Source organism: Lagopus leucura, unplaced genomic scaffold, assembly GCF_019238085.1.
Source record: "Lagopus leucura isolate 7727_CA_CO unplaced genomic scaffold, USGS_WTPT01 Super-Scaffold_100028, whole genome shotgun sequence".
NCBI classification, from domain to species: Eukaryota; Metazoa; Chordata; class Aves; order Galliformes; family Phasianidae; genus Lagopus; species Lagopus leucura.
In genome coordinates, this window is record NW_024962279.1 from 3,167,568 (window position 1) to 3,195,164 (window position 27,597).

General features: G+C 39.3%; 1 protein-coding gene across 2 annotated transcripts in view; it reads right to left on the bottom strand.

The window, feature by feature from the left end:
- SUCLG2 (succinate-CoA ligase GDP-forming subunit beta) overlaps nucleotides 1-12,020 on the bottom strand; it is a 101,181-nt gene extending 89,161 nt beyond the window's left edge. For both annotated transcript variants that reach the window (XM_042880841.1, XM_042880842.1), the window contains exon 1: nucleotides 11,913-12,020. In XM_042880841.1, coding sequence (XP_042736775.1) covers nucleotides 11,913-11,996 — 84 coding nt within the window. In that variant the 5' untranslated portion in view covers nucleotides 11,997-12,020. The remainder of the gene's footprint in view (nucleotides 1-11,912) is intronic.
- Nucleotides 12,021-27,597: the final 15,577 nt, after the last annotated feature.

Sequence of the window (27,597 nt, forward strand, 5' to 3'; positions counted from 1 at the left end):
GAAACAAAAATTTAGGAGAAATGCAGTATATTGAATGGAAAGTTCATCACACATGTAAGTCACAAAATGCAAATGTATGGAAATGACAACAAATCATTAAGCAGCAAAATAGAAAGACTCCTGGTAAGAAAGATGGGCTCCAAGGTCTGCTATGTTAAGCCAAACCACACATTCTCTTCTCCCCAAAGATAACCAATGCCATGCAACTATATAACACAGATGATGCAGAATGTCCTTCCCAGGTGACACCATCTAGGCTATCACTTAGAATCAGTTCTCACTTTCCAAGACAGCAGCAGGCCCCCAGACTTCAGAATCACAGAGGAAAGCATTTTCCACCAGCACCCCAAAGTGCTGACTTGAGATTGGACGCAACACAGCACACAGTTCACTCTGATATTAGCAGAGACCACCTTGATCAAGCAGTGGGCATTTTCAGCAACACTTCATTCCATGCTTCCGTGATATATTTGACTCAGTTAAGAAATTAGTTTTATCCTTTCATACAAAGCCTTGAATATTTTTCTGACATAAAACAAATTTTCCACATATTTTTCCCACAGCGGTTAGAAATTATTTCTTGTTAAAATCAGTATCAAAACACTATGAATCACCTTAATGTCAAGCAGTGTTGCTTCAGCTTCGAATCTTTCAGTTCCAAATTTACTACTCAGAATGCACCACACAAAGCACCCTGCACAGTAAAATGAACTATACCTCCTAAGAAGAGAGGGAAAAAGCATTCACGCTTTCAAGTTCTTTAAGGCTACAGCATTTTGATCGATAAACTGCTGGAGCAATTTACTTTTTTACACCACTGACCTGTAGACTCACTTTTCAGAACGAGTGAGATCTGTTGCTGCAGCTGTTAGGTTTATGTAACACAACTTCCAACAAAAAAAACACAACAGGAAATACGGCACTTTGCTGCTGTTTACTAAAGCCAGGCAGTTGATTCTGATGGGGAATTCTTACTACTCCTCCTAACACCTCTGTGATTCTTTGAAACAAGGTACTTGCATTAAATAAAAAGTGACTCTATTTGCGTGCACGACAAAAAGGAGAACAAGTGGTGGTTTGGTTAAAAGAGCAGCATCAAATGTTAATATTATTAGGATTTTTGCCAGTGAACTGTTTACAAAAGTGAGAGTCAAATGGTGGAGGGTATGGCCAAGAGTTTCAAAACTGTAAGTTGTCTTTTTTTTTTTTTTTTAAAGCACGTGAATTTAAAGCTTCCAAACAGCAGAACAGGCAATGTTTTCTGTTTAGAAGTTCACACTACTGAAAATCGAGCTGCTACCTTGAGAGAATAAACCCTGATAGCAAACCCTAAGGTTAAATCCTGCACTGGAAAATCTTTGCCCAGCATTGCCTCAATGTTGTTTTTCAATTACCCAAATGAGCTTATTCAAAACTGAGCATTCTGTCTCTGCATACACTAATCCACCCTTAAGTCATGCTTAAGCAGGAGAAGTGCGTCAGCTCAGTCCAGTTCAGTGACTTTTACAGAGTAGCACTCTTCAGCAATCAAACAACTGCTCCGTGTGCTCCTGCCATCCCAGAAAGCTGCTCCTGCCATCAGTCCTGCCTCACACCTTTCTGCACTTCTCCAACCACACCTAACATTGGTTGAGACTTCACCACCAATTGCCCATATAATGCTGACATTGCCCCATGCATTTTACTGCACCACTGCTAATGTTAATAGGAACACGATGTCTTATAATCACAAGAATGGAGAAGCCGAGGTGTCTGCTGCCACAAGGCTGCAGTTTCCCTGTTTAAAACAGGGTTGTTTTTAAAATATATATATGATTACAGGAGGTGTTTGTATCAAGATTTTAATTCTAGTTCATGCAACAAAAACAGTGATTAGTTAAATTCTTCTCTGAAGACTTTCATAAAAATTTGTTGCAAGGTTCTTTTAGGAGCCACTGCAAAGGAGAGATAGGAAGGCAGAAATCACAGCACATCCCAGCAGGAAACATCAGAACAGTTACAAATGAAAAATAAAGTAATAAACTAGTTTGTTTCTAAAATTGGCACGTTACTGTTTTAAATGAAAAGCTAGAGAAGACATATTTAGCCATCTTTGGTTGGTGGGTTGGAAGTTGGAACACCAGGAGTGCATCCATCAGCTTGAAAGTGTCTTGTTGCTATCAAGGCTTTTTGCTCTACTCCTTCACTGAAGCCCAACTTCTAAACCTTCACCCAGCAGATGCAATCTGGAGCAGTGCTCTAACAAACACCACAGAGGACGACTCCGGAACCATGACAGGAAGACAGCACCAAACTAGCTGACATTATTCTCCATTTTGAAACAAATCTACAAAGTCAAATAGATCAGATTAGAAAAGGAAAAGTCCCAGGATAGTTCCTGTTCCATTTTACTTCAGTCGTAGCAAGGTGCACATAAAAATCCAAGTCTTTGTATGAGTTTTAGAGGCAATCTCAGTTATGTCTTGAATATCTCTCAGCATTGCAGATAAAATGGTACGGCTCAGTTAAGCTTTGCCAGTTTCTAAGTAAATGAACTCTCAGTAGAAGTGGGGCTGGAAAAAACTAAACAGTTTTACAAAACTGTAAAGCCTGCTTTAACAGCTCTCCTGAATGCTCCTGATAGCTGCGGAGGAACATTTAAAAGGAACACTTTTAGTTCAAGAGTTCCTGAACATTTTTCTCTACAACTCCATGCCACATCCTTTTGCTTTTACCTTGTCCGCCTTCCTGTCCCTTTATAATCAGTCTGATTGCAAACTGATTGTTTCCAAGTTTAGCCTCTGCTCTGCCCTAGAAATGACACACTATGGTGCAGTCCTCACTTGGGCCATTAGCTCAAGAAAAAAAAAGATAAGAACACTATACTGTTCCAGTACGTCTTTAAGTCATGCTTACAAATGCAGCTTTCTGATTTACCCTTCTGTTTACACCTCATGCAAAGAAGCAGAGACAAGAATGAACTGGAAGCGAGTCCTTCAATTATTGCGGATTTAAAGCCTCCAGTAATGATTATACTTTACAGACTTTTTTTGCAGCTTGCTTACACACAGGGATTTTGACAGCTATTCTGTAAATACACTCTCCCACCCACTAAGCTCCATTGTAAACTACAAGAACAAGCACAGGGTCAGACTTGAGCTCTTGCTGTCAGCCTTATTCTCCTTACCTCAAAAACCAGCATCTGAGCCCACCTCCTTGTGCACTATGAGGCAGATTTTAGCAGCTACCACCTGGACAATCTTCATGGGTGTGTGTGGACACGCTTTTCTGAGGACTGCAGATCTCAGGGGTGCAAGAAGCGACGCAGGAAGAAAAGCCCCTCATCAGGAAGCCCCTGACCTCAGGACTCCCTTTGCCACACCTTGCCACCTGTTGCTCAGCACTCAGTTTGGCAGCCATGGGTTCATCCTGAATTAAGGAGTGCATGGCCAAACCCTTCACAGCTCTGCACCACAATGCAGGGGAGTGGCAAGGCTTCTGTTTACAAACACCAAAATAGAAATTGCTGCAAATTAAGTGCCAGAGCATTTCAGTCACCGACAAGTTCTCTGATGCATTCTACTTAGCAATTAAAGGCTGACTGCACAGAGCTGAACCTGTTCAAATCCCACTGAAGTTCAGCTGAGAGGTGAATCACTGAGTTCTGAAACACAGCCTAACTACTGCGAGCTCCTCATCCTACAAGATCACACAGAAACCTGCTGGTTTGAACAACATGGCTAAGGCCATGTAAGAAGTAGGATGGCAATAAAACAAAAGCTGCCTGCTTGGCCACTGAGCTCTCAGTCCCCTGCCCTGGATGGGCAGCATGCCCTCAGCTTACTTCACAAACCATTTGCAAACAATATCTTGCATTCTTTAATTAAACCTTGTAAATAAAACAATATTAAAAATACTTATTGTACATCCACATAAGCTCGGCACTTCTGGAATAGGTTTTCAGAGCCTTTGCTTGGACAAAAAGAAGAATACAAATTCACAGATTCAGTTTCTCCTTTTGTCAGTGTGCTATCTATCAATAGAGCTCTTTTGCATTAGTAATTAATTTTAGTCAAATAAGGCCCACTTTATTTATTTGAAACTTGAAAGCTTTCAGAAAAGCATGCTTTCCTGACCTAAAAATAAAGGCTTTGAAGTACCTGATGAAAATCAACTTACCACTGTATACAACTGAGTCATCAGTCGCAGAAAATACTGCAATACATTACCTGCCTTTGGAAATGAAGGAGAACTACTGGTGATGTGCATTACTTCTCCAAAATGGGAACAGTGCTACCTTCCTCCCATAAATCAGAAATAGTCATTTATTTTAAATGCATTATTTCTGCTCTCACCTTACAAAGTGTTTAAGCTTCCTCATTTTTACAAGACTTAAATCACATTTTTATGCAACTATGAAGAAGGGTCCCACATATTAAATACAGCCAGGAAATAATAACTTGAAAACTATATTGCCACCAACCATGAAATATAAAGAGTATGAATATAAAGAGCCCAATATGAACGTTTTCTACAGCGCGCTCTAATTAAGCTTCCTGAGTTATTGGAACCTCAAAGCATGGTCAGCAGGTTGATCAGGAATGTTTCTGAACTCAGGGCTCAGATAATCACACCTATCAAAGAAGTTTCTTGCACTGGAAAAATACTTCCTCAAGCATTCGAAATCACTGATATTTTAAGAGAAACACCAATTAAATATCAATTTAGACAGCCTAAGCCCTCTTTCTCAACATACAGAAGCAAATACGAAACATAATCCCAGTTTTTGTTCCAGCTCTTGAATACTTGCAGTGAAATCATGATAATTTCCACGCTACCTAATTATGTCATCACAAAGATTATGGCTTTGAGCACTAAGCAGCATAACACTCCAAAGCAATAAACATGCAAATGTCCACAGCAGTAGAGAAATATATAGAAGTATATGCAGTAACAGTCTTACATGCGTAAGTCATAACTGGTTTACCAAACAACTGAACTGTATGGAATGGACTGCAACACTTTCTAACCCAGAAGCACCACAAAACTGACTGATGCACAGCTTTTGTTTAAATCACCTTTTATAGTTAAAGGCATTTGGTTTTAGGAGGACTTAGACCTATATGCAGTGAATGTAAGGAATGAACATATAAGAGGAAAGACAGGCTCCTGGTTGTTTTGGCACAGCAGCACAGAAATCAGTACCTGTCACAGAAGGGAGGATGAAAGTATGCTTTTTAACAGGAAACCAAAGGTTATGAGCATTTTTCCTTACTCTGTGGGACACTTTTTCTTTATTATTAATATTTCTTCATTATTCACTCTGAAAATTCACCCTGCTGCCATCCTCAAATCTCAAAGCAAGTCTGGGACACCACGAGCAGCATTATTTCTTCATCATCAAACGAACTGACCTTAAAGTCTATTTCTACATTTCTTACACCACTGATCAAACATTCCAGGCAAATGAAAGTCTATTTTAAGTCATCTTTAAAACAAAGCCACCTCAGGTTTCTTGCCTTCTGGAAACTCAGGCGCATTCATCGCCTGCGCTCAGCTGTTTGCAAGGATTGAGGCTTTCAGACATGTAGAAGTGCAGTGCACAATAAAAGCTCATCAGTGAGCCAAGGGGTAGAGGAGAGCAATCCTTCACCAGAAACATGTTCATCAAGTAGCTCTTAAGAAACATTACCTACCTGCAAGCTGATAACATTAATCAGGCACTAAGCATCCAAAGGCACCAATAAAGCCAATGTCAACCCAAGAGGCTGCTCGTAAAAGACAGCAGAGTAATGAACTGAAGTCACAAGTCCCATGCATGAGGGGGACAAGGAGGAAAGCACCAACTTTGTAGGGTCAGCAACTCTCAGCACTGCTCTGTGACCAAACCCTGTGTGAGGATCCCAAATCCACTCAGCCCCAATGCCACAGCAGCGGTCTGTAAACAAATTTGTAGACAACTTGGAATGACGGATGGTTTTTCAGAATCTTTGTTACTAAATCTTCAAAGAAATGAGGTGGGTTATTGTGGTGAGTGAATTAAAAAGACATTTTACTTTTTAATCATAAGAGTGAAATGAAGTTAGATATTAACAGGAACTACCAATGGGATGTGACATGAGCCACCTCTGCAGTGGTGGAAAAAAGCACTGAGAAACGACCAGAGGTTGCAACCCTGAATCTAAAACAAGTTCCAGGACTTGAAGTCAAACCCTCCAGCTTCCTGTGTGCCACGATTTTGTCTCCTTGTATAAGCTACAGGTTAGCTAGAAAACTGACTGACCAAAATAACCTCTGTTAACACTACATAGAGAAGTAATTACTGAGAGGACATGGGAAAAGACTGTAGATGGGAAGGTTATGCAGCAAGGTTCCTTCATTTCTGGCTGACATCTGACACAAGACCTGTGCAACTCCTAAAACCCAGAGTTACATCAGTCCTAACACAGATCTTAGGTAAATAAAATGTAGTCCTAAAAAAAAAAAAAAAAATAATAATACTGAATACATATTATTCCCCAGCCCCATCTCTCTCTGTGTTTCACAACATGTTTAACACAAACTCTGAATATCAGATCCTCTGTTCCCTATATTTACAACATTGCTGTAGACTATTTTAAACTGAGCCATCTAACTAAGAAACAAACCCAGACCGAAACTCTGCATGAAATAATTTAATTAAATATCTTCACTGTTCCCAACATGTTTAGAGAGGCAGAGTCGAAGAAGCTAAATAATTTAGGGGAAAATAAATTTCTTAAGCCATCTTCAGACCTTAAACAGCTAAGCAAGAAAGCTGTTGATAATGAAAAGTATTCTGCCGCTTTTAATAGCGCTTTCATCTGTAATTTTCATAGATATCTGTGTTATCTTTACCTATCACTTATCTATAATTTGCATATGTAATCTTTCCCATAACTGTAATTTCCCAGACAGTTTCATACCAAAATTATGTAGAAGTTCCTTTTTTTTTTTTTTTTTTTTCTTTGCAAGGCTGTAGCTGCTTTCTTGGCTGCGACAAAATCAGCAGATGTCAAATTAAGCTGTTCTTTTGCCCATAGACCCCTCAGAGGAAGAAAACCAACCAAAAAAAAAGCAGCATTCCATGAGTGACTTGTTCCTGGCTTTTAATTTGCAGCTTCAGATTTTTTAGTCAAAGGTCTTGAGCAAGAAGACAACTCCACCAAATATAATCAAACATCTTCCTAACTTTTCCATCCCAAGCAATTCCTACAAAATTTTCACATCTCCCAAAGAATTTAAGAGGATTGGAATTAGACACCAAAGCAAAGTAACAACAGTAAGAGTGATCTCTGTCATCCTGATACAAACTGAGACTTTTGTTCATTGCTTATATTCCTCAGTCTACCTACCCCTATAATACCTTGCTGTTTTTCATCTTTCCCAGCTATTGCTCCCACGAGTTTGCTTATTGCTCCAGCAGTATCATAAGCACATGCTGTATGAATGCACGTTAGAAGTTGCTGCTACCAATGCTCTCAAAATATCTATCCATTTCCAGACAAATAAAATCATCCCATTTAGAATTTAATCATTGAAAGCAAACAAATGTGCAAAAAGCCACTTGCTCTACATTGAGTTAATGCCCACCATATCCTGAAGGTCAATATTGCATCTCGCCCACCCTCCTTAAGACAAACAGCACTTATCACAGTATTCCATCTTAACTTCTCCTCTTAGTTTGATACCTATACCTACTTTTACCTGGTTAAAATAAGATCAGTAGCTCACTACTAATTATGGATCAATGCTTAATTACCATTCCCAAAGTTACCATCACAATCAGTTGCGGTGATAACCTGACTCCTGCCTGCGTCCTGTATTTTATTAAAATGCTGAGGTGGGAGATGAGCATTCAGCCCTGACACACGGATGGCTACAAACTGGTTTCATCAGCAGAGAATATTAAGGAACGGAATTTTCTGTAGAAAATCCTTAGGGCATATGCATAAAGCTGCAGATTATAGTCTCAAACATGCACAGAAAGATTGGACTGTCTCAGGCAATAATGAGCTGCTTGCTGCAGGTGTGGACCACAGCAACAAAAGAATAAATCAGGAGGGGTTCAGTAATCCCAGAACTGTCCCGTTAAGTGCCTCAAGACTTCCAACTAAAAATGAATATTCAAAACAAAAGGGGAAAATTATCTATTCTTAAGAAACAACCAAAATTCAAGCACTTCCATGCACACCTCACTTTATTCCCAAAAGAACATCACCATCTTCCCGCATCCCTCAGAGCATCCTTGTTGGTAGTCAGAGTAAATAAAACTGGAACAAAAAAATAAAGAATTGCCACACACACTGACAGCATTCCAGGGAAAAAGAACAGGAGGAAAGAAGAAAATTCCTCAGACACCTGTAAAGGAAACAGAGTTTGTCTACTAACACCTCAGGAGGCTGAACAATGAAAAGAAGAACTTGCTTTTATAGGAAAAAAATTGTTAATCCTAAATGTACCCAAGCAAGGGCTATCTTTGGGTGAACTGGTTGGCAGATCAGAAGATGGAAGAGTGTACTGGTCCATGGCCAGGTTTAAGAACATAGATGTCCCAGGCAATTCTCAACTACATGCCATACTCATGAAGCCCATTCCTCCTCAGCTCACTGGCCCTATCCTCTGAATGTACTTAGATGAACTACAAAGAATGGCCAATAAAAATGGCAAAATCCTCCAACGAGGATTTTCTAACTGTGCTTGAGGGAACTGCCAGGAAGGAGTGGGCCAAACTTCTGCTGCGTATTGGCATTTCAGTGCTGCCTACAGTTCAGAGGGGACCGTAGTTTTTTTGTTTGTTTGTTTGTTTTAATATAAGCACACATAATAAAAACTATTGCTTGTGGAAGTCAGGAGGCTCATGTAATGCCTGCCTCTAAATGTAAAATATTAGAAATTATAGTGAAACTGACAACCAGGGAAAGCCAAATATAGAAGCAGACTGAGCCTTCAAGAAGCTTTCAACAACTTAACAGAAAATAAAGAAAAAAAGCAAGATTTCTGGCACATGAGTAGCTGCTGAAGTCATAAATTACAAGTTATTGAAAATAACGCTTTCCCTTGCATGGAAGATCATTAACTCCACTTACAGCTGATAACTCCTTAACAAAGACAAAACTTCCTCCATTCAGCATTAACGAGGCTTCACAAGTTATCAAGTTTAGGAACTGAAAGCATCTGCAGAGAACAATCTTGACTATTTTTAACCCCCACAGAAATCAGTAGATTTTAAAGCCGGAATTCCATGCCATTCCTGCGTCCAATCTTTTCTTTCTTACTTTAAAATGTTTTCAACATGTGTGAAATTTGGAAATGTTACGGTAGGACTGAGGACGTTTTGAAGGCCAGCATAGGGCTGTATAATGCACTATTATCTGATCATTGTATTAGAAAATTTGAGAGTTACCTTAAGCATTTTATTATGATTCTGACTTAATTGTTCCTTATTTATATTCATCGCTGAAATCCACTGCATCTGAAGCTATTTTGAAAACACAGCGTTCTCCCAAAGGGCTGAATCCAACTCCCATTCAAATAAACAGCCTTCAACGGAGCCTATTTGTTGCTAGCCAACAAGATTGAATTCTGCTGCAGAAAGGTCCCTGGAGCGTTTGTCACAGCTCTTTACAAATACTGCTCCAGTAAGAGCAGGTCTAAATACGCTTGTCCACAAGCACTGCAGACAACTGAAATTTATCTTTTATCTTCTTGAAACACTTGGTCAGATTTAAACTCCAAGAGCACAAAGAACTGAATCCACGAAGAAGGGAAAAAAAAGGGAAAAAATAAGTTATAAGAAGTTAAAGAGACAAAGGGAAAGCTGAAGGATGATAAAATATTTTCAGGTGATAAGATCAAGCACCATTTATTCCACACTTAAAGTTGCAGAGAAAAAAAACACCTCTTCACATGGGTTTTTATGAGTGCACATAACCAAACTTCTCGAAATCCTTGTTTCAACATAGCTGTGAGCAGCACCAATGGTTTTGAAGCGAGTAATTCTGCAACAAAGCGTATGAATACCACTCCTACCATCAGCCTTATGAGGAAAGATTTCGAACCTCATCAGGCATCAACTTACACAGGGTTACGAAAACACCAGAAGGCACTGGCTCAGAAACAAAACCAATCTGCTGTGCTCCTGCCTGAGCCTCCTGGTACCAGAGCTCCAACAAACTGCTCCAGCAAACGCTCAGCTGGTCACAAGTCTGAGGCTTTCCCAACATGAAATAACAGAGGAGAATCCCAGAAGAAGTATTTTTAAAAATATAAGATTATTTCTTGCTGTGTCAGGCTTTGAGGACAAAACAGATCTTGCTGTTTTATAGTAAATAAATCAAATTATTGGTGCAATTTCCAGTCAACACTAAGTAGGGAATGGGTCAAATGATAGCAGTTATATCAATGAAAGGCCTCTCACATTCCTCATCTTGCTACTTTGTAGCACCACACAATGCAGACTCTACACCAGGAGAAAGGTTTGTAGCTTGATACCATCAAAGGTAAAGGATAAATCCATGATGCAACATCGCAAAAATGAAGACCTTTCCATAGAAAAAAAATGTTTTACTTGGAAAAAAAAAATTGACTCATTGTTACACTGGATAGAAAGGGTTCTTGAAAACAGTCTGTAGGAAGCAGCATAACTGGGGAGATGCTCTTACTATCTGATAGTTCAAACACAAGAACATGTCATTCACAATATAAGTTCAATAGCACTATTTCGTAAGTAACAAACAAATTCAAGAAGCTGACACGTTAATATCTCAGTAACTTTGAGAATCTGAGCAGATACGCCCTATAAAAGCTGTCCCAATCAGGGCTCTATAGAATCAAAAAGAAGCTGCTTATGGGGGTGGTATTGTAGGGTCAGAGTCATCTGAGCCATTATGACAGAAACACATCTTCAACATAACACATGAGCACCAAACACTGCTGGAACTGACAGGACTGCCAATCAAGGCGAAGATTTAAATGTGCACACGCAAATATATGAAACAGATGTGCAATAAACCAATTGCTCAACTGTACCCACCATCAGAAAATCAAAGTTTCCCCAGGCTGAAGGGCAGTCCGTACGAAAGGTACGCAGTGTAAATCCTGCCCAGCTGATGGCACACAGCCCCAAGCACCCAGCAACAGCACCATGCAGCACTCAGCTCCAAACCAGCTTTGTTACCCCAGGAGGCTTTTGCTTTTAGGAAAACATTCAAGAGCACAGACCAAAGAAGACTCGTGTGCAGTTGCTGATCTGCTAAGAAAACAAAATAAAGGGGAAGGCACCAGAACTAACCCAAATGTATGTATCTCATTTCATCTTCAGCACTTCCGCTGTTTTGTGGCAGAGCTGAACCAAGGCCTCCTGCCATCAGCCCAGCAGAGCCCCAGCCCCAAAGAGGGGAGCCAGAGCCACCAGCGAAGCGCAGCTGCCCCAGACACCGCTTAAACTTGCACTACGGAAGCAATCAAGTGACTGCCAAACGAAACTAACGAGGAGCACCAAAAGGCCACGCGAGTTCCTCCCAGAGACCGATTTAAGCCTCGAGCGCCTCAGGCAGAGCCGCCCTCCAACCCTCTGCTGCTCCCAGGACCTTCGCCCCGGGCCAGCGAGAGGGGCGAGTTTGCTTGCTCCTAATGCTACGAGCATGTTTGTTTCTATCACTACACGTTTGTTTGTTTCCAGCGCTCCCAACGCAGCGGGGTTTCAGGCTCAGCACAACCTGAGCAGCCACACGGGACAGCCAGAGGAAAGCAAATCTCTCTCCAGCCACGGGCTGAGCCGAGCCCCGAGCCCAGCGGGAGCCCGAGAGGAAACGCTCCTAGGGACGGCCAGCAGCAGACAGAGGGACGGGGAGCAGGGCGGCTTCTGCAGAGGCTCCCTCCTCAGCAGGACGCGGCGGCCAGGGCTCACTCACCGGGAAGCTGCCCCGCAGGCGGGCGGATCGCAGGGCCAGGTCCCGCACGGCAGCGCCCGCCCGAACGCTCACGGGAAGCGCCATCTTGACCGCGCAGTACTCCCTCCCGCCCCCCGGCCGCTGTCTCCGCCCTGCCCCGCTCCCCGGGCGGAAGCGCTGCGCGGTCCCAGGGCTCCTATCCCTCCGTAGGGGAGGAGATGGGGAGGGACGGGCACGGCTCGGGGCAGCGTTGAGGGCGCACGGGAGGACATCTTGGAGCCCGGCAGGAACGGTGCGGTCACCTGCTACAGGTACCGCGCTGTCTGCACTAGTTGTTCTCGTGACTAAAAGCACTCCTTTAATTATTACCTTTTAATTAACTCTTGCTGATAAGCCCTAATAAGCGTGGCTGGAAGCCTGGGGACTCTTTGCAGTCGCTTTCGTTCGAACTCCAAGAAGAGCCTCAGTTTGTGCTTCGCCCATAGGTGAAACCTCTTCAACGCCCAAACTGAGGTGCTGAATTGCAGCCCTCCTGCAGGACGGTACAGAACATCAGAGTCCTGGTAGCTCATCATGTGGAAATAAAGTCTAATGTAGCAGTTCCCAGGCACAAAAGTGAATGCCAGCAGCTGAATTTGTGAAAACGCCTCATTGCATCCACGTGGGGATGGAGTGAGCACAGGTGTGACGTGCCTGCATGGCTGGGTCTTGGCAAAGGTCCTGCATGAAGCCAGGTGTGTTTTTGGGTAACACACCGGATAATCCGTGCTTGTGGAATGGAGAGTACAAACAATTCATACCATTGGTGATTAATTTAAAAAATAAAAAAAATAAAAAAAAAAAATAAAAAACATGAAAAATTGAGTAGCAAATGAGATATCTGTACAACAGCTCAGATTTTCGCCTATATGAAAGAATGCAAAGTTTAGCACTGTAAGAAGGCACAACATTATTTGTTCAGTGTTTGGTAATGAAAGGAGGAATAAAATTCTAATGTAGGGTGTGAGTGGGAGCAAAGGAGAATTCTGCTGTCACTGCTGAGGGCTTGTGCTCCTAAATATGGCCTTAAAAAAATCAGGACTGAACATCTTTAGATGAATTTAATCAGGAAATAAATTACACTTCTATTAGAAAAAAAAAATAATCTGCAATTTCATAAAAACAGAAATCTGGGAGAAGCTGAAATTGAACATTTTGTCTTTGTCTCAACAATTTAAGTAATGTAATATGTTTCAATAAAGAATCTGAAGATGCAGCTTTTTGATAGCATTGAGCAATAATGTGTGGCTTCCAGTATTAACCTATGTATTACTGTGTGCTTGTTCTTTAAAATGTTATATATTGGCTTCACTATTATGGTGGAGGAATATAATTTCATTTTTAGTTTCATAACTGTGGCTCAATAAGCACAGTGTTTCCTATTCATACAAACTATTATGGCTGTCTATATTAGGTTTAGATATATAACAGGTATATAAGCCTTCAGATAATGTGCATAGATTGCATGCAACGCTATCATTTAATACTATATGGAGCACTTTCACTGCTTAATATAAATTGTGGAGAACCTTCTTTACTACATTTCTACTGTTTAGATTTGGTAAATGGAAAAACACTGCAAACACACAGTCTGTATTAGTCACTGAGAGATGTTTTTTGTGTATTGCTAAGGTAGAAGATATCTGATTCTTGAAGTATGAAGAGAAAAAGTATAAAGATTAACTGTCTTCATGTTTAGTCTCCTTGTTTATAAATATAAACCAAAGAAATGTAGATTAAGTAGGTCTACATGGTTAGCAAAGCAAGCAAATGCCAGCTTTCTTGCAGTGTGGGATAGAAGGCTATGTGTGTCAACGTTTAAGAGATGAGATAGCCAGTATGGATTATTGTTGGGAAACTCACTTAGGGTGCACTACTTTGAGATCAGTTAAGGATCATTCCCAATGCACTATCCTCACAGCAACATAAAAATAGAGTCAAGGGAGACTGATTTCAAAGCGCATTTCTTCTGGGCTTCTAAGTACTCCTCCTTGTACCTGTCCTGGGAGTGCAGCACTTTATATGCATTCCCTAGAATGCATATGAAGCTAGATTGTAGCTAAACTTTTTAGCAGTGGTCCACTTAAAGCAAAACAACCCGTAATGTTTTTGAAATTCAATAAGGTCTTGTACAATGCATGTTATAATGCTCTTATGATCTGATCCCTAATCCTACGTAGTTGATAGTATTTAGCGAGAACACACACACAGAAGTTAGCACAGGTAAAGAAAAGCATATTTTTAATGCTCTTGCATTTCTTGTTCGTTACATCTGTACTTGTTAACAATGAAATTGTGCTTTTATTTTCTCACCCATACAGATTACCTCCCGAAACAGTATTTGCTAAAGATGGACTTCACAGCCAGCACATGGATGGTGTACCCAGCAGTTCAGAAAGGTTGTTTATGATTAATTTTTCATTTCACCATAAAGCCATTTGACAAATACAGGCTCATTATAGCTTGCAGAGCTGAATGGAGTTTTTTCTTATTAATTTTTCCCAAGTAACATATCTGAGCTCATGCTGATCCATGTCAGGAACAAAACCATTATTGCAGCAATAAAGCATGGAACATTCGTGTTTTTACAGAAAGTATAGTCTTCTAATTTAGACTGAAATAAAATTGGGACAAATAATCTTTCATTATTCAGGTGATTAGTCTTACAACTTCAGTGAAGTACCTAGTCAGATGATCCCTCACACTTGCACTTTTTACCACTAATTATAGAGTTGCCCTAATCTGTTTTTGATGAGTTGCAACCTGGTTTTCAGAACATTGTTAACAATGAACAGAAAGACATTTCACTGTGTACATATTATTTAGTAATCATACTGGTGTCAGCTGCAGAACAGTCTTCACATCCACGTGCATTTCCTAAAGAGTGTGTTTCTGTGTAAAAGGCATTCCACACACAGCATTCCCAGGAGTAAAGCAGGTGTGGTGAAACTACATGAAATCCACCAGAATGGTACCACTGAAGGTGACTGAAAAACAGAAAATAAGGTCACAGACCAAGCCTTGTGATGTGCAAGTACCATTCAGCCTGCAACACTGAATTAGTTCCACACATTCCTCATCCCTTTCCTCTGTTCATGTCTTGCCTCCAAATACAAAATTAAGAAAAGAGAGAAAAATTTCATGGCTAGTGGTAAATATACCAGTGAGTGCAGGGAGGGTAAAAGAAGGTTAAAATTCAAGTTTTTTTTCACATTCAATGCTAGAACACGAAAGAAGACTGAAAATTAAAAAAGAAAAACAGAATCTTAGAATTTGTAAATGACCTTCTAGGTCAATGAGTTCTGGCACTGCACACAGCCACAGAATTCCCATTTGTTAAAAAATTACTCAAGTATAGTGTAAGGGATCCAGAAAGCTAGAAAGGTGGAATACTTCAGGGCTAGGTAGGATTGGATTTTGTGCTTGCAGGCTTGAACATAGTAGATAGAGCTGATGGAGCTCTATCTACTACTGCATTGCCAGTCTGTCTATGTAAATAACAGTTTGCATTTTTCATTTTCAAATTATACGCACTTCTGACATATCTACTGGAGCTCTTATGTGACTAGGAGCAAAAGAATAAAGTGAGACTTAAAACAGTCCCTGAACTTTGTGTTTGTTAGGGTGGAAGTCAAGGTGCCATGTTGTAACGTTGTGTGATTACTGTATAGTTAATACTAGAAGCAGGAAATAAGTGACTAAATTGAGGAAGGTTTTAAATAATAAAGCATAGTAATAAAGACAAGGTAGTAAAGCAACCTTATTTAAAATTATTTTTAGCAAAAGAGGCAATACCAATGGCAGCAGCAGAACTCCTCCTTTTTGATATCTAAACATTTGACTGTGTGGAAAGGAAACATTCAGGAGTTATAACATAAATTAGTTGACTGAAAACAGTAGAAGTGATGCAGCAGTATACAAGTGGTATCTTCCTTTTGCCAGAGGCCTGCTCTCTAATAGGGCAGGCAGGGGAGTTCAGGTTTCTCAGCAGAGATAGACTATAGGTCTATAACACTCAGTTCCCACAATGTTGAGAATCCTGATACTGTGGATAGAAAGACAATTTTATTGAACTTCTGACAGAGACAATATAGGACTGTGAATAGAAAAAAATGTAGAGATCTGAGCTGTGGGATACAATGGAAGAAAAACTCTCAGAGGCTGGACCTCTTTGATAAGATGTGTCTCTATCCACACAAAGACCTTGAAAAGTATAGACAATCTAAATTCAGGAAAGAAATATCTAACAGCCCCCCCAAAAAAGTAGAGAGAGGGAAAGGTAAAGAGTTACTTGTGGAAAAGGACAGAAGGTTAGAATAGCATCAAAACAGTCATGTAATGAGAGAGCAGGCTCTATCATGTATGTGCTAGCAATTCAGCCTGTTACTGAGATAAGCATTCTAAACAACCCCACTGGCTAATCAAATATGAAACAGAATGATTAATATTATTTTGTAAGTTACATTAAAACATTATCACTAAGACATTATATTTAAAAATGTATTTAACAGCGAGCTAACTAGAGTGCAAAGGAAAGTTCATAAATGAGTAAGATGCCCAGTTAAGCGTGTAACATCCATACCCAAGGGCACATACTTACCAATAGGAATTGGAGGTCTCTGCACGTACCAAGCAGTTAAGCTCTTTAACTATTGCACAGTAGGGCTAGAATTGTCATCTAGAAGAATAAAGGCAAAGTGGCCTACCTTAAGAGAAGCTAAATCTTAACAGATTCATTGTTAGATAGGATGGTCTGAGTCCTACACAGCCTCTGCAAAAAGCTGAGCATTTTCCAGAAATGGAACCTGGACTTAGCATGATACTACAGACCACTCAAACTGAAGTGTTCCTATGAGCAATGTTTGCTTTTTTAGTAAATGAAGGTTAGAAGAATTATAAAAGCTGTAGGTGCCCACATCCGTAGCAACTGTACAGGTCAATATAATGGGAAAGGTGCTACAACAAAGGTGTGATAACAAAAGGGCTAACACAGTAGAGAGGTACTATCAAGGAAGAAGATTGTTCAACCATATCAGAAGATAGCAGGTTTACAGAGAAAAGCTTCACCAAGAAGAGATCTCCAGGAAGAGATCCTTCCCTGGTGGGAGTCAGCCCTTAAATGAGATCTAAGAGAGGTGTAGTCAGGCTCCATCCCTTCTGGTTGCACAGCTGAATTGCCTTCACCTGTGCTCCCAGGGCTGGCCAGGTCCTTTCCCCAGGTGCTCAATCAGAGGTTCAAGCCGTGACTCAACAGTTACCATACAGCATCACATCTAATCTATGTTTTAATTGATTCATCACAAAATACCTTATAGCATAGCACCCCAACCTGTTACAGAGCTTGAAATTGCCTATTCTAATTAAATTCTAAACCTGTAGACTGAAGGGACTGATAACATGTGAGGGGTAATTTTTTCCTGATGAATTTTATGGATTGCAGAGGGAGAGAAATTGATTTTTCTGCCGAATTAAGTATTGATTTAAATGTAGCTTTCTGTGCTAGGTAGTTTGGGGTCATGGGGTACCATTTCAGTGGATTTTGTAGATTGCTTGCTGTGTCTTCCTATTTCAATAAAATCTTTCTGGCATAGATGGAGGTTTCACTTTCATTACAACTGGCTGGACATCAGCAAGTGGTTCAGTAATTATGGAAGTTCATGAAAACCATAAACTTTTTAAATAGCCTAACGGAGAACTGCAGCACTGTGTAAAAAAGTCTTAAAACCTAAACGCAAATCAGATATAGCTTCTGCTATATGGATTGTTTGTCCTTAATAAATGTTTTGTTTGTCCTTAACAAGCATATTTTGATGGTTTTGTTTCCTTATGAAGCCTGGATGTGTTTTGATGCATAAAAATGAGTCTACAATCAAAATTCTACCCCAGTGGGTATTTGCTTACTCTCTGGCTGTGCTTCAGAAAAAGCTGATTTTTGTCTTAAGCAGAAAAGCAGTGAAGACCAATTCATTAAAAACAACTGCCATAGGAGGAATGTGATTTGTTTTGAGGATCGTTTCAGCTCAAAATGCAAACAGTAATAAAAATTCAGGGAAACAATTGAAAATCTACAAGGACAGCTCATTTAAAGGCTGTGATGATTTTATGTTTAGAATTAAGGTGATGTGCATTTAAAGTGTAGCATTCTGAAATAATTACTTGTTTTATTCTCTCTAGATTTGGCTTCTTTAGATTTTTAACTTATTTTTAGTGAATGTTAAGCTATATACTGAAAGGTGCCTATGCGTTACTCAAGGCTACACATGGTTTATGCAATTCAGAGGATTCCCAAGAAATGGGAGAGTTTGAAACAACAAATGTGATAATCTTATCTCTGCTTGTCTCTGGGAGCATAGTTGTTACAGTGTTTGTGAACCATATATACATAATATTAAATTTACTTTGTGTTAGTTAACCAGTTGAAATGAATCTGAGCATACCTATAGTTTAACAGTAGGAATACCATAGCGCAGAAGAAATGCTAAGTCACAACCTGAACCAGTGATGGAGCACCTGGTGAGAACACAGGGCCAACCCAGGGGAGCTCAGCTGCATGCCGTGTACCTGAATGATGGAAGGGGTGGAGCCAGGATCCACCCTTTCCCAGACCTCATTTAAGGGTTGGCAGTGAAGGCAAATGTCTTTTGCTGGAGATTTGTACCTACTTAAGGCACCTTTCAAAGGTAAGCAGCTCTTCTCTTTTTTGCATCTGTGGCTGCTGCTGCATTTGGTGTTGTTCTCAGTTGTTCTGCTGTTATCGTGTTATTATAGCATTGTGCCAAGTTATCAGGTGATATTTTTAATTGCAAATATATTGCCAGTAAATACTGCTGTAGATTCCAATGGAATTTGTTTCTGTGTAAGAGTTGATAAGTATTTCTTTTAATAGTCATCTATGATGTTGCTGTACAAGAAAAAAAGTAAGAAACAGTACTGTGTGACTTGAATAACATATGCAAGTGGTTATGACATTCAAACTGAAAACATAGCTGTTCTTGTTCTGTGAAACTGAAAACACTCAGTTCATTATTTAAGAACAACGAGTAACTGAGGAATCTGAAAAATACTTCAGTGCTCTGTGAAGAGAATAATTTGTTTAGCAATAGTTGTTATGAATTAATCAGTCAGCTTTAATACTTAATATAATTTTGTGATACAGCATATAAATACAAGCTTTAGTCAATACACAGGCAGAGAAAAGGCTTGGCAAGAGATTTGTCTCTTGTCCAGAGTTTCTGGGAAGCAGCAGTGAGTCTTTATGCAAGTCTCATATCTCAAGATAAAGAACAGCTAGGCTCAAGCTGTCTTATATTAGAAGTACAGGTCAGAGTAGTAGCAATACTCCTTCTCTATATCACTATATCCTGGTGAAGCCTCTTACTCTTTTCAGGCTAGTGGGAGCAGTAAGCCAAATATTTCTGGCACTCTATAAAGCACTATATATGTATTTTTATGTGTGTGCATTTATATATAATGCAGTCCTTTATTGATAGGACATTTTTATAGTAATATAGGAGGAAAAAAAAAAATCTCTTTTACTGTTTTTTTTTTTTGTGACATAAGAAGGCCTGCAATATTTTTTTCTGTAATCCCTCCATTTTCTTTCTGTGTACCCCTAATTTTTTAGCTATTACTGGCGAAGTGAGGGCTAATTGCATATATATGTTGTTAATCAAGTCCAGTGATTTCAAACTGAACTTGTATAACAGTAAGTAGTACTTAAGGATCCTGAAGGGCTGAGAGAGTGAGAATCAGCTCCATAAAACCCCACCCAAATGGGAAAATCAGCCCTCAGTGAACTGTGAGTGTAGACCATCAGAGGTCATTTTTCTTGATGGGCAGATGGAGAAATGTGTTTTTGAAGGTAGGCTGTTAAGTTTTTGAAAGGCAACTATCAGAGGTCATTTAAGACTGTTGATTATGTCTTAGGCCTTAGCCAACACTAAATGGAAAGTTCAAAAGTCTCTTACATACAGCAGAGTGAAGGGTACTTAAAACAGATGAAAGTTAAAGAAAAGAGATGAAGTCAGAGTCAAATTCAAGGGAAAGAAGAGCTCTCTCTTCTAGGGTAGTGTGCTTATTGATGAAGTGAAAAGCAGAGATTGTTTAATCATGTTTCAATTTAATCATTTAATCACTTTTCCTCCCTTAGCTATGTGAAACTGGACCAGTGTTCATGTTTGGTATTCAGTTTCTGTTCTTACAAAGAATGCTGGTGTAGTTGTAAGCACTCAGTTGTATCCTAGGAAGATAAGATGGTTTGCAACTTGAAAAAAAAAGTAAAAAAGAGGACAAGAGCATGCAGCAACTGTCATCCTAGTAAAAAAGGCTTTTAGAAGCATGACCTTATCTCTGTGATGTACTTCAAAGCCACTTAACATGGATGAAGCAAAAGCTTACGGGGGGGGGGTTGATGTTGACTTATTTTGCCTCATTGCTTTTGTTATCTGCCAAACAATGCAGTAGTCATACATGACAACTCTCCTTTGCAGATGTTGCCATACTAACTGAATCCAGCTCATCTATAACTTAATTCTCATGGTGTCTCTAGGCAGGTGGTCTGCACTATTGCTAAGGCTTCTGCTCAGATACCACAATGGCACCAAAGCAAAAAGGTCCTCGCTCAAGGAAATTCCCCTCATTTGTAGAAGTAAGCTGAATTTTTCATCAGGGAGCTATTGCTTCTCATTTATAAAGGAAAACATCAGCTACCATGATAATAATACAGAAAACCGCATTAATTACAGCACACAATAAAGGATAAAGTGAGTTTAAAGAAGTCTAACAGATGGTGCAGTATAAACAGACCTTTAAAAACAGTAACCTTCACAGTGGGGAATGCTATAGGAAAGAGTGCAGCTTAACTTGCATTAAAACTTTTTATTTCTATGTTTAGAACATAGAAATATTTCCAGGTATGTTGTTTGCTTAAAGTTGAGTTATTCTAGAAAAACAAAAAGCAATGCAAATGCTTTCTAATTACAGAGATTATAAGGTTGAGTGCTGGGAGACAAGAGGATATGCTGTAATGTTTTTTTACTGCTTTTCTCTCATTCTTTCTGCAGTTTTGTAACCCTAAAAATTTATCAAAACTTTTCTGGGAAGAAGTTTGGTGATTAGCAAGGGAAAGAAGGAACATGCAAACAGGAGCACATGTAACTCTAATTTTGGGGTTAGGAGAAAGGAATGCTAGAGATTGAAGGCTCCTCCTTCCATGCAACAAGGTGTCTCCCTTTGGGGTAAATGGCAAAAGCAGGGTGAGGAATTGTGCAATCATAAAATCATCTGAATTAGAAAACATCTTCAAGATCCTCCACCTACCGAGTCATATCACTAACCCGTGTCCCTTAGAGCCATGTCCACCTTTCTCCTAAATACCTTCAGGAATGGGGACTCTGCCAGCTCTCTGGGCAGCCCATTTCAGTTACTGAAGTATTGTTATATGTTAGAAGCCATTTTAAGAGGCAAACCCACTGAAGATTCCTCCATCAATATTAAGTATTCTTCTGCACCTTGGAAACTAAAATGATTGCCAGATTCCCTTGCAAGTATCCAGAAAATACTTGTACAAACCTATGAAGTATTTGATTGCAGATACCATGCCTTAAAACTAAGCTTGTGAGGTTTAAAAACTCAGTTCCCATCCAGTTTCTAAGTAGCAGAATTGTAATGAATGAACTGAGTGCTAAGGGAAGGCTTCCCTCTGCTTCACTGCAACAGTACTGGAGGACTGCTCATATTTGCTGGTACCTTAACTGACCAGCCCCAGGAAGGAGAGATGCTCAGACAGCTGCTTTGCATCTGTGCATCTTTGTAGGCTGCCTATGTGTGAATCCCGTCTGCCTTTGCCTTCACTGAAATGGGAGGAATCTCAAGCTTTTGTTTTTTTTCTCCAGTAACCAGTGACTTCAGTAGGAAAACAGAATAACAGCTGAGGAGTGTCTATGTGAGAGTTGAATCTAGATGACCATTATGGTCCTTTTCAACCCAGGCTCATAAAGGTGTTTTGTTAATGTATCAATAGTCATATTAACCTGCTCCTCATATGTGGCAATAGCAAGAGACAAAGCCTTGTCTCATGAAGAAATCTTTCAGCTGTTATCAGAGCTTTCAGTTATGCTTCTGAGATGATATCTAATTGTGTTCACAAAATACAGGTATGAAAATGACAGCTCTGAAGCTTAGGGGAGGATTTCTTTTCAGCTCACTGAGAGATTACAGCAAAGAATAGAAGTATGTACATACTTTATTGGTGTATTTATTTGCCCACCGTTTTCCTGACAGGCAGCTTAATTGATTTTTTTTTTCTTTCTAGAGAATCGTTAACATCTGGGAACTTAAAGAAATGAAATAATGTTATATTTGTTGAAAATCAGAATTGTATTTAAATATAATCTCATGAAGGGTTAGCATACTGGAACCTCAGTATCTCAATAGATACTAAATGAAACTGAGTCTCTATGTGTAAATACATGTGTTCATAACTGATGTGATGCATTGAGTGTGCTGAGAAATGGAGTGTAGACATCGATCTGACTGTAGATGATGGTAGCATCATTTAGATATGATGATACAGGATTAACACTGACAAAGGATGTAAATGGCAGAGACAGTAAATTGCTTCCTCTATGAAATGAGACAGCTTTTTTGAAAGCATTTTTAGATCTGTCTCTTCCTTTTTTTGATAATAAATGATGAAGAGGGTGCGACTGATGGGCAAACTATGAAATCATTTGTTCATCAGATGTTCAAACTAAGTGATAGAATGTACCAAAATACGCAGTGTAAGTCTCTGCATAGGTGCCACAAAACTAACATTTTGTAGAAACATTGCTAAGTATGTGGTGCAAATCAGTGCTGAATTCCATTTCAGCTTCATTTGTATGAAAGAATTGGGGAATTCAGAGAAGGTGCTTTAGCTTTTTCAAGATTTCTGAAGTTATATTCTGGATGTGTTTTTAAGTTTTAAGGAAAGATGGTGGTATTTGAACCTGTTCCTTCTTGGTGGCAGCAATATTTGGAGGAATAGTTTAATGTTTGTATCGTTACAGGAAGTTTCCTTAATACAGCTCATAAGGATATCTCATTAAAATCAAAGAGCGTGACTATATGGCTGTGCAAACACAAAGTTTGACCCAGAAAGGGAAGACATGCTAGAGTTTCTGTGACATCCTCTGGAGAATTCACTATTGCTATTGATTTTTGCATGAAGGTGCTCACACAGTACAGTGATGGACAGCAGTATAAAACCCTAAGAGAGATGGATAGATGTGATTAAGTGTTTATTGGCCAGTAGTCAGTACCTTTCCCTTATTCTCTCAAGTCCCAATCCACAGATGATATGCTGTTACCGCTTTTAGCTACAGGGTTGGTCATTAAACTTGAGAAGAAATAGCTGATATATTTAGGTCCAGAGGTCTCCAGTTTATTGCTTGTTTATCTCTGTACTAGAGTCTAACATAGTTACAATGCAAAGGCCTAAATCAACTAAAACTATTGTGAATATTTAATTTGTTAAAACCTTCTAATTCAAATATTAATCTCCAAAGTTTTCAGCTATCTTGTCTGTTCCCTGGAGAATTTAGTTTCCCTTGAGATTGTGGTCTGTTGTTACTCTTTCCAAAGGAAGTGTAGAAATCATATTATCCTGAAAGGATTATTTTCCCTTTGTGCTCTGTTTAATGTTTTTAGTTGAATGGTATGAACTTTTCTGAGCACACTTCTAGGATTTATAAATTCATATCAGATTCTCGATAAAGAGGCTTTTTATCAGATAAAACCTGGAAGAGAGTCTGAATCTTAACAGTGGGGATGGGGACTAGAACTGTTCTTTTAGAGCAAATCTTACTGCATTTGAGTCACAGAGAAGATGGAGTACCTTTATTTTGTTCACTGGTTATATTACTCCTGCAATAAAATAAATAAGCTCTGTAAGAAGGAACCTGTGGGATGTGGATGTATTCAATAGCAATGTGTACTAAGAAAAAATGAGCATATTTGGTAGTTTACTACTATGTGGTATCTAGATGGCCAACTGTCTTAAGAGCGCTTTCAGGTCCTGCAGGTCAATGTTCTGCTAGATTCTGGATTTAGCATTGTTAATGATGTTGCCATCAGTGCCTCGCTATGCAGAAAGATATCTTTCTGGATTCAGGCATGTTCTTTCTCAGGTGATACTGCACTTCTTTGCCAGCCATCCCTATCAGTTGAGAGGGTGGTGTTGGTACCTTGAAAACTTATTTTTCTCAATCCTGGGCTCTTCATTGGAAATACTGTATTGTTGTTTATATAATTCTGCCTTCTTCCTTAAGATCAATCAGCAATTTATACCTCATTAGATCAAGTTTTTGTAGCAAATGGAGGCAGTCTGACCAACTCAATTATTTTGTGTTCCAGAAGAATTAACTATCATAATTTCATAGTAGAACATAGGAAAAAAAACAAAACAAACAAACAAAAAAACACAAAGCTGGATAATCCTAGGATAGATGGAAATAAATATAATTTAAAGTAGTATTCCACAAGTGCATAGTGTCAAATAAAATGTAGGTGGTAGAAGGAGGAGGTAGAAGATACCAATAAAGTTAGAGTACAAGAGAAGCAATGGTAAACAATGTAGTAAGATGTGCTAATATCACAGCTATATAACATTTCTGTATGTATTGTAAGTATGGAGTATATATTGTAAGCAACCTATGTTCTCAGATAGCTGGTTTATGACAAACTGTTTTATAGCTGTTGCCTAAAAAACCATTCATGATTTACCTTTTTTTTTCTTTCTAAAATGGTTGTGCGTTTACTACACCAAAATAATGCCTAAGTGTTCAATAGAAGGCAGAGGAAACCATGTGACAATGCATTAAAGATGCCAGTGACTTTATACCTTCGTGTATACTTTGAAAGAAAATTCTTGAAAGGAGATGGTGAGTTCATACAGAATGCAATACATTTTCAGCAATCACACTATTTTTATCCAATTAGTTTGAGAGGATTTGGGTTGATCTTCTAGGAGGCGTTCAGTAGTGATTCTTGCTGTGATTCTTAGTACTGGTGGTATGGTCTAGTGGGCTAGATCCCCAGGAGCATGTCAGCTTTAGCTCAGTCAGCAGCACATGAAGAGACCTCGTGCATATCATCTGAAGCTCCATAGGAAGGAATACTGTGATCTCCTTCAGTATGGAAGCAAGGAGAGGACTTAAGTTCACAATTTTCTTGAAATGCTTGATATATTTTTCACAATATAATGGCTGCAGAAGCTCAGTGAATTTGAAAGTGGGAGAAGATGGCTGTAAATATTACACAGAATTGGAGAACAGTCTTAAGAAATTAATAGAATAACGTGCCTTCCAGCTATAATTTGAGATTGCATGCAGAAATCCTTGTGAATTCTGATTTCTTTCCTTGAGCTAGAAAGGATGAATGGATTATGAAACATAATTATTGTAGTCAAAGCAAGGAAATGGGCTATTAGAAAGAAGGGAACAGACTTTAGAAGGATCTGTTGTGACAGGACAAGGGAAAATGATTTCAAACTCAGAAGGCAAATTTAGATTGGATATAAGACGTTGTTGTTTTGTGTTTGTTTGTTTGTTTGTTTTTGTGGTAAGGGAAATGAAACATGGGAACAAGCTGCCCAGAGGGGTGGTGGATGCTCCATTCCAGGAGACATTCAAGGTCTTATAAAGATGGACTAGCCTTGCTTTTCCCAAACAACTGATGCAGCTTAGAATGGCACTGTTTCTCCTAGGCAAAATGGCCTCAGCTCATCCTAACCACATCTGTATGTCACACTTAGCCTTTCTAAAGAAATGGAAGGACTGTAATGATCAAGAGCAGTCCAAAATGGAGCAGGCCAATTCTAGGCTAGGCTAGGATAGACTGGTGGAAGCATTTTTCCTATTAGGCATACAGATGGTCCTTTGTCCTATGTTGACTGGTTGGGATATTTTTGTCAGCCAGATACACATTGTAGTACTGCTGATTGTAGTCTGGATAGCAAAACGATGTGCAGGACCACAGTCATAAGCTCCCAAAGTAGAACTGACAGCTCTGACACAGAGACAGTGAGTATTCTCTGAGCAGCAGTAGTAGTATCAGGCCTATCATATGTAAAGCAATTACAGTGCAAGCTAATGAAATCAGATGCCAGCTTTGCTGTTATGACTAGTTTCACAATCTCTAGCCTTCTGAGCATAACACAGAATAATTCATAATGGGACTGCACAGAACTCTTTCAATTAGATTTCAGCAGTGGAGCGAGTTATTTTAGTTAGGCAGAAGTATGCAAAGCCTGTAGGCTCTGGCACCTGGTAATTGAATAAATAGACTCAGGCTTCTGCTATCACAAAAGAAATTAAGAACACGGTGTAAAAGATGTAAGAGTCTACCTCTAAAAGACACCCGTTCTGCTGAAATCATCTCACTCCATTTATACTCCAGTCAAAACACTTCTGTATGAGGGGAGAGGTTGCTTTTTCTCAGAAAACCTCTCAGAGGTGAGGATGCCTTCAAGTGCAGACTGAGTGCAACTAACTTTTGCATGCTACAGATGTCAAAAATGCCTGCAATGCATGAAAGAAATTGAACATTAATGAATAAACAGCGACTGTGAAGACAAAATCGTTCAGGGATGCTACTTTTATTAAATATTTCAGCATTTCAGGAAAGTATCAGTGCTAATCACTTGATCCTTACACAGCATAATCTCTTGTATTTCTGCTTTTTTTTTTTTTTTTAAATCCTTCTAAAATGTGTTCCACTCCACCTTGCAACTGTTTTGCGGTGGTTGGTGTCTGCCTACCTGCCAAAGCATATTGAAAATAGCACCTAAACATTGAACCAGCTGAATGTTTGAGCCAGTGTATTCGCTGCCTGGAAGTTTCTTCCTATCTTCACTGTATTTTACACGTTTCTGCTAATGATTACTGGTAGATGATCAGGTCTTTGGTCGCTTGATCTTTTCCACTATTGTTGGGAAAGCTCTCCCCAGCTGGATGGCTTGTTCCCTAGCCAAATTACTTCAGCCAAGAATGTTTGATTCAAGACTTTCACTCTGGGCTTCAGATGCTTTCAAGTAGCAAACTGTAGATGAATGTATGGTAGGCTAACTCTTGACTTACTAATAGATTTGAAGAAAATGGAATAAATTCAGGACTCCATGAAGGAAAGATTGAGAAGCCCCTAAATGCTCTTTCTGGACAGTAATGGCATACTGGAGAGTAAGCAGAAATGGCTTTGTTTGTAATATTTTTATATTATTTTCAGAAATTCTTTATAATCCTTCACGGGGCTTCACTCTGAGAAAGAAGCGTTACATGCTATGGCAAATTTGCAGGGAGAAAAAAAACCTCATATGAATTTTGATGATAGCTTCAAAAAGGGAAAACTAATTTCTGCCTTCTAGGTTTGAATAAGAATTGCTTATACTGAACATAGGTTTTTCCAGTCCATTAAGTTCAGTCTGTACAGAATGAACTTAACTGGCCAGATTGACACCTTGAGAATACACCTCGTGCTGGAGGGAATCCTCATTTGGGTAAAGGTGGTGGGGCTAATTCTGTTACTACTTGCTTCAGAACTGACATTTATGAAGATTCTGTTGCCAGAACTATGTGTTGTGTGTATGGGAATATTCTGAGGCAATACAAGAGACTAAAGGAAAAAAAAAAGG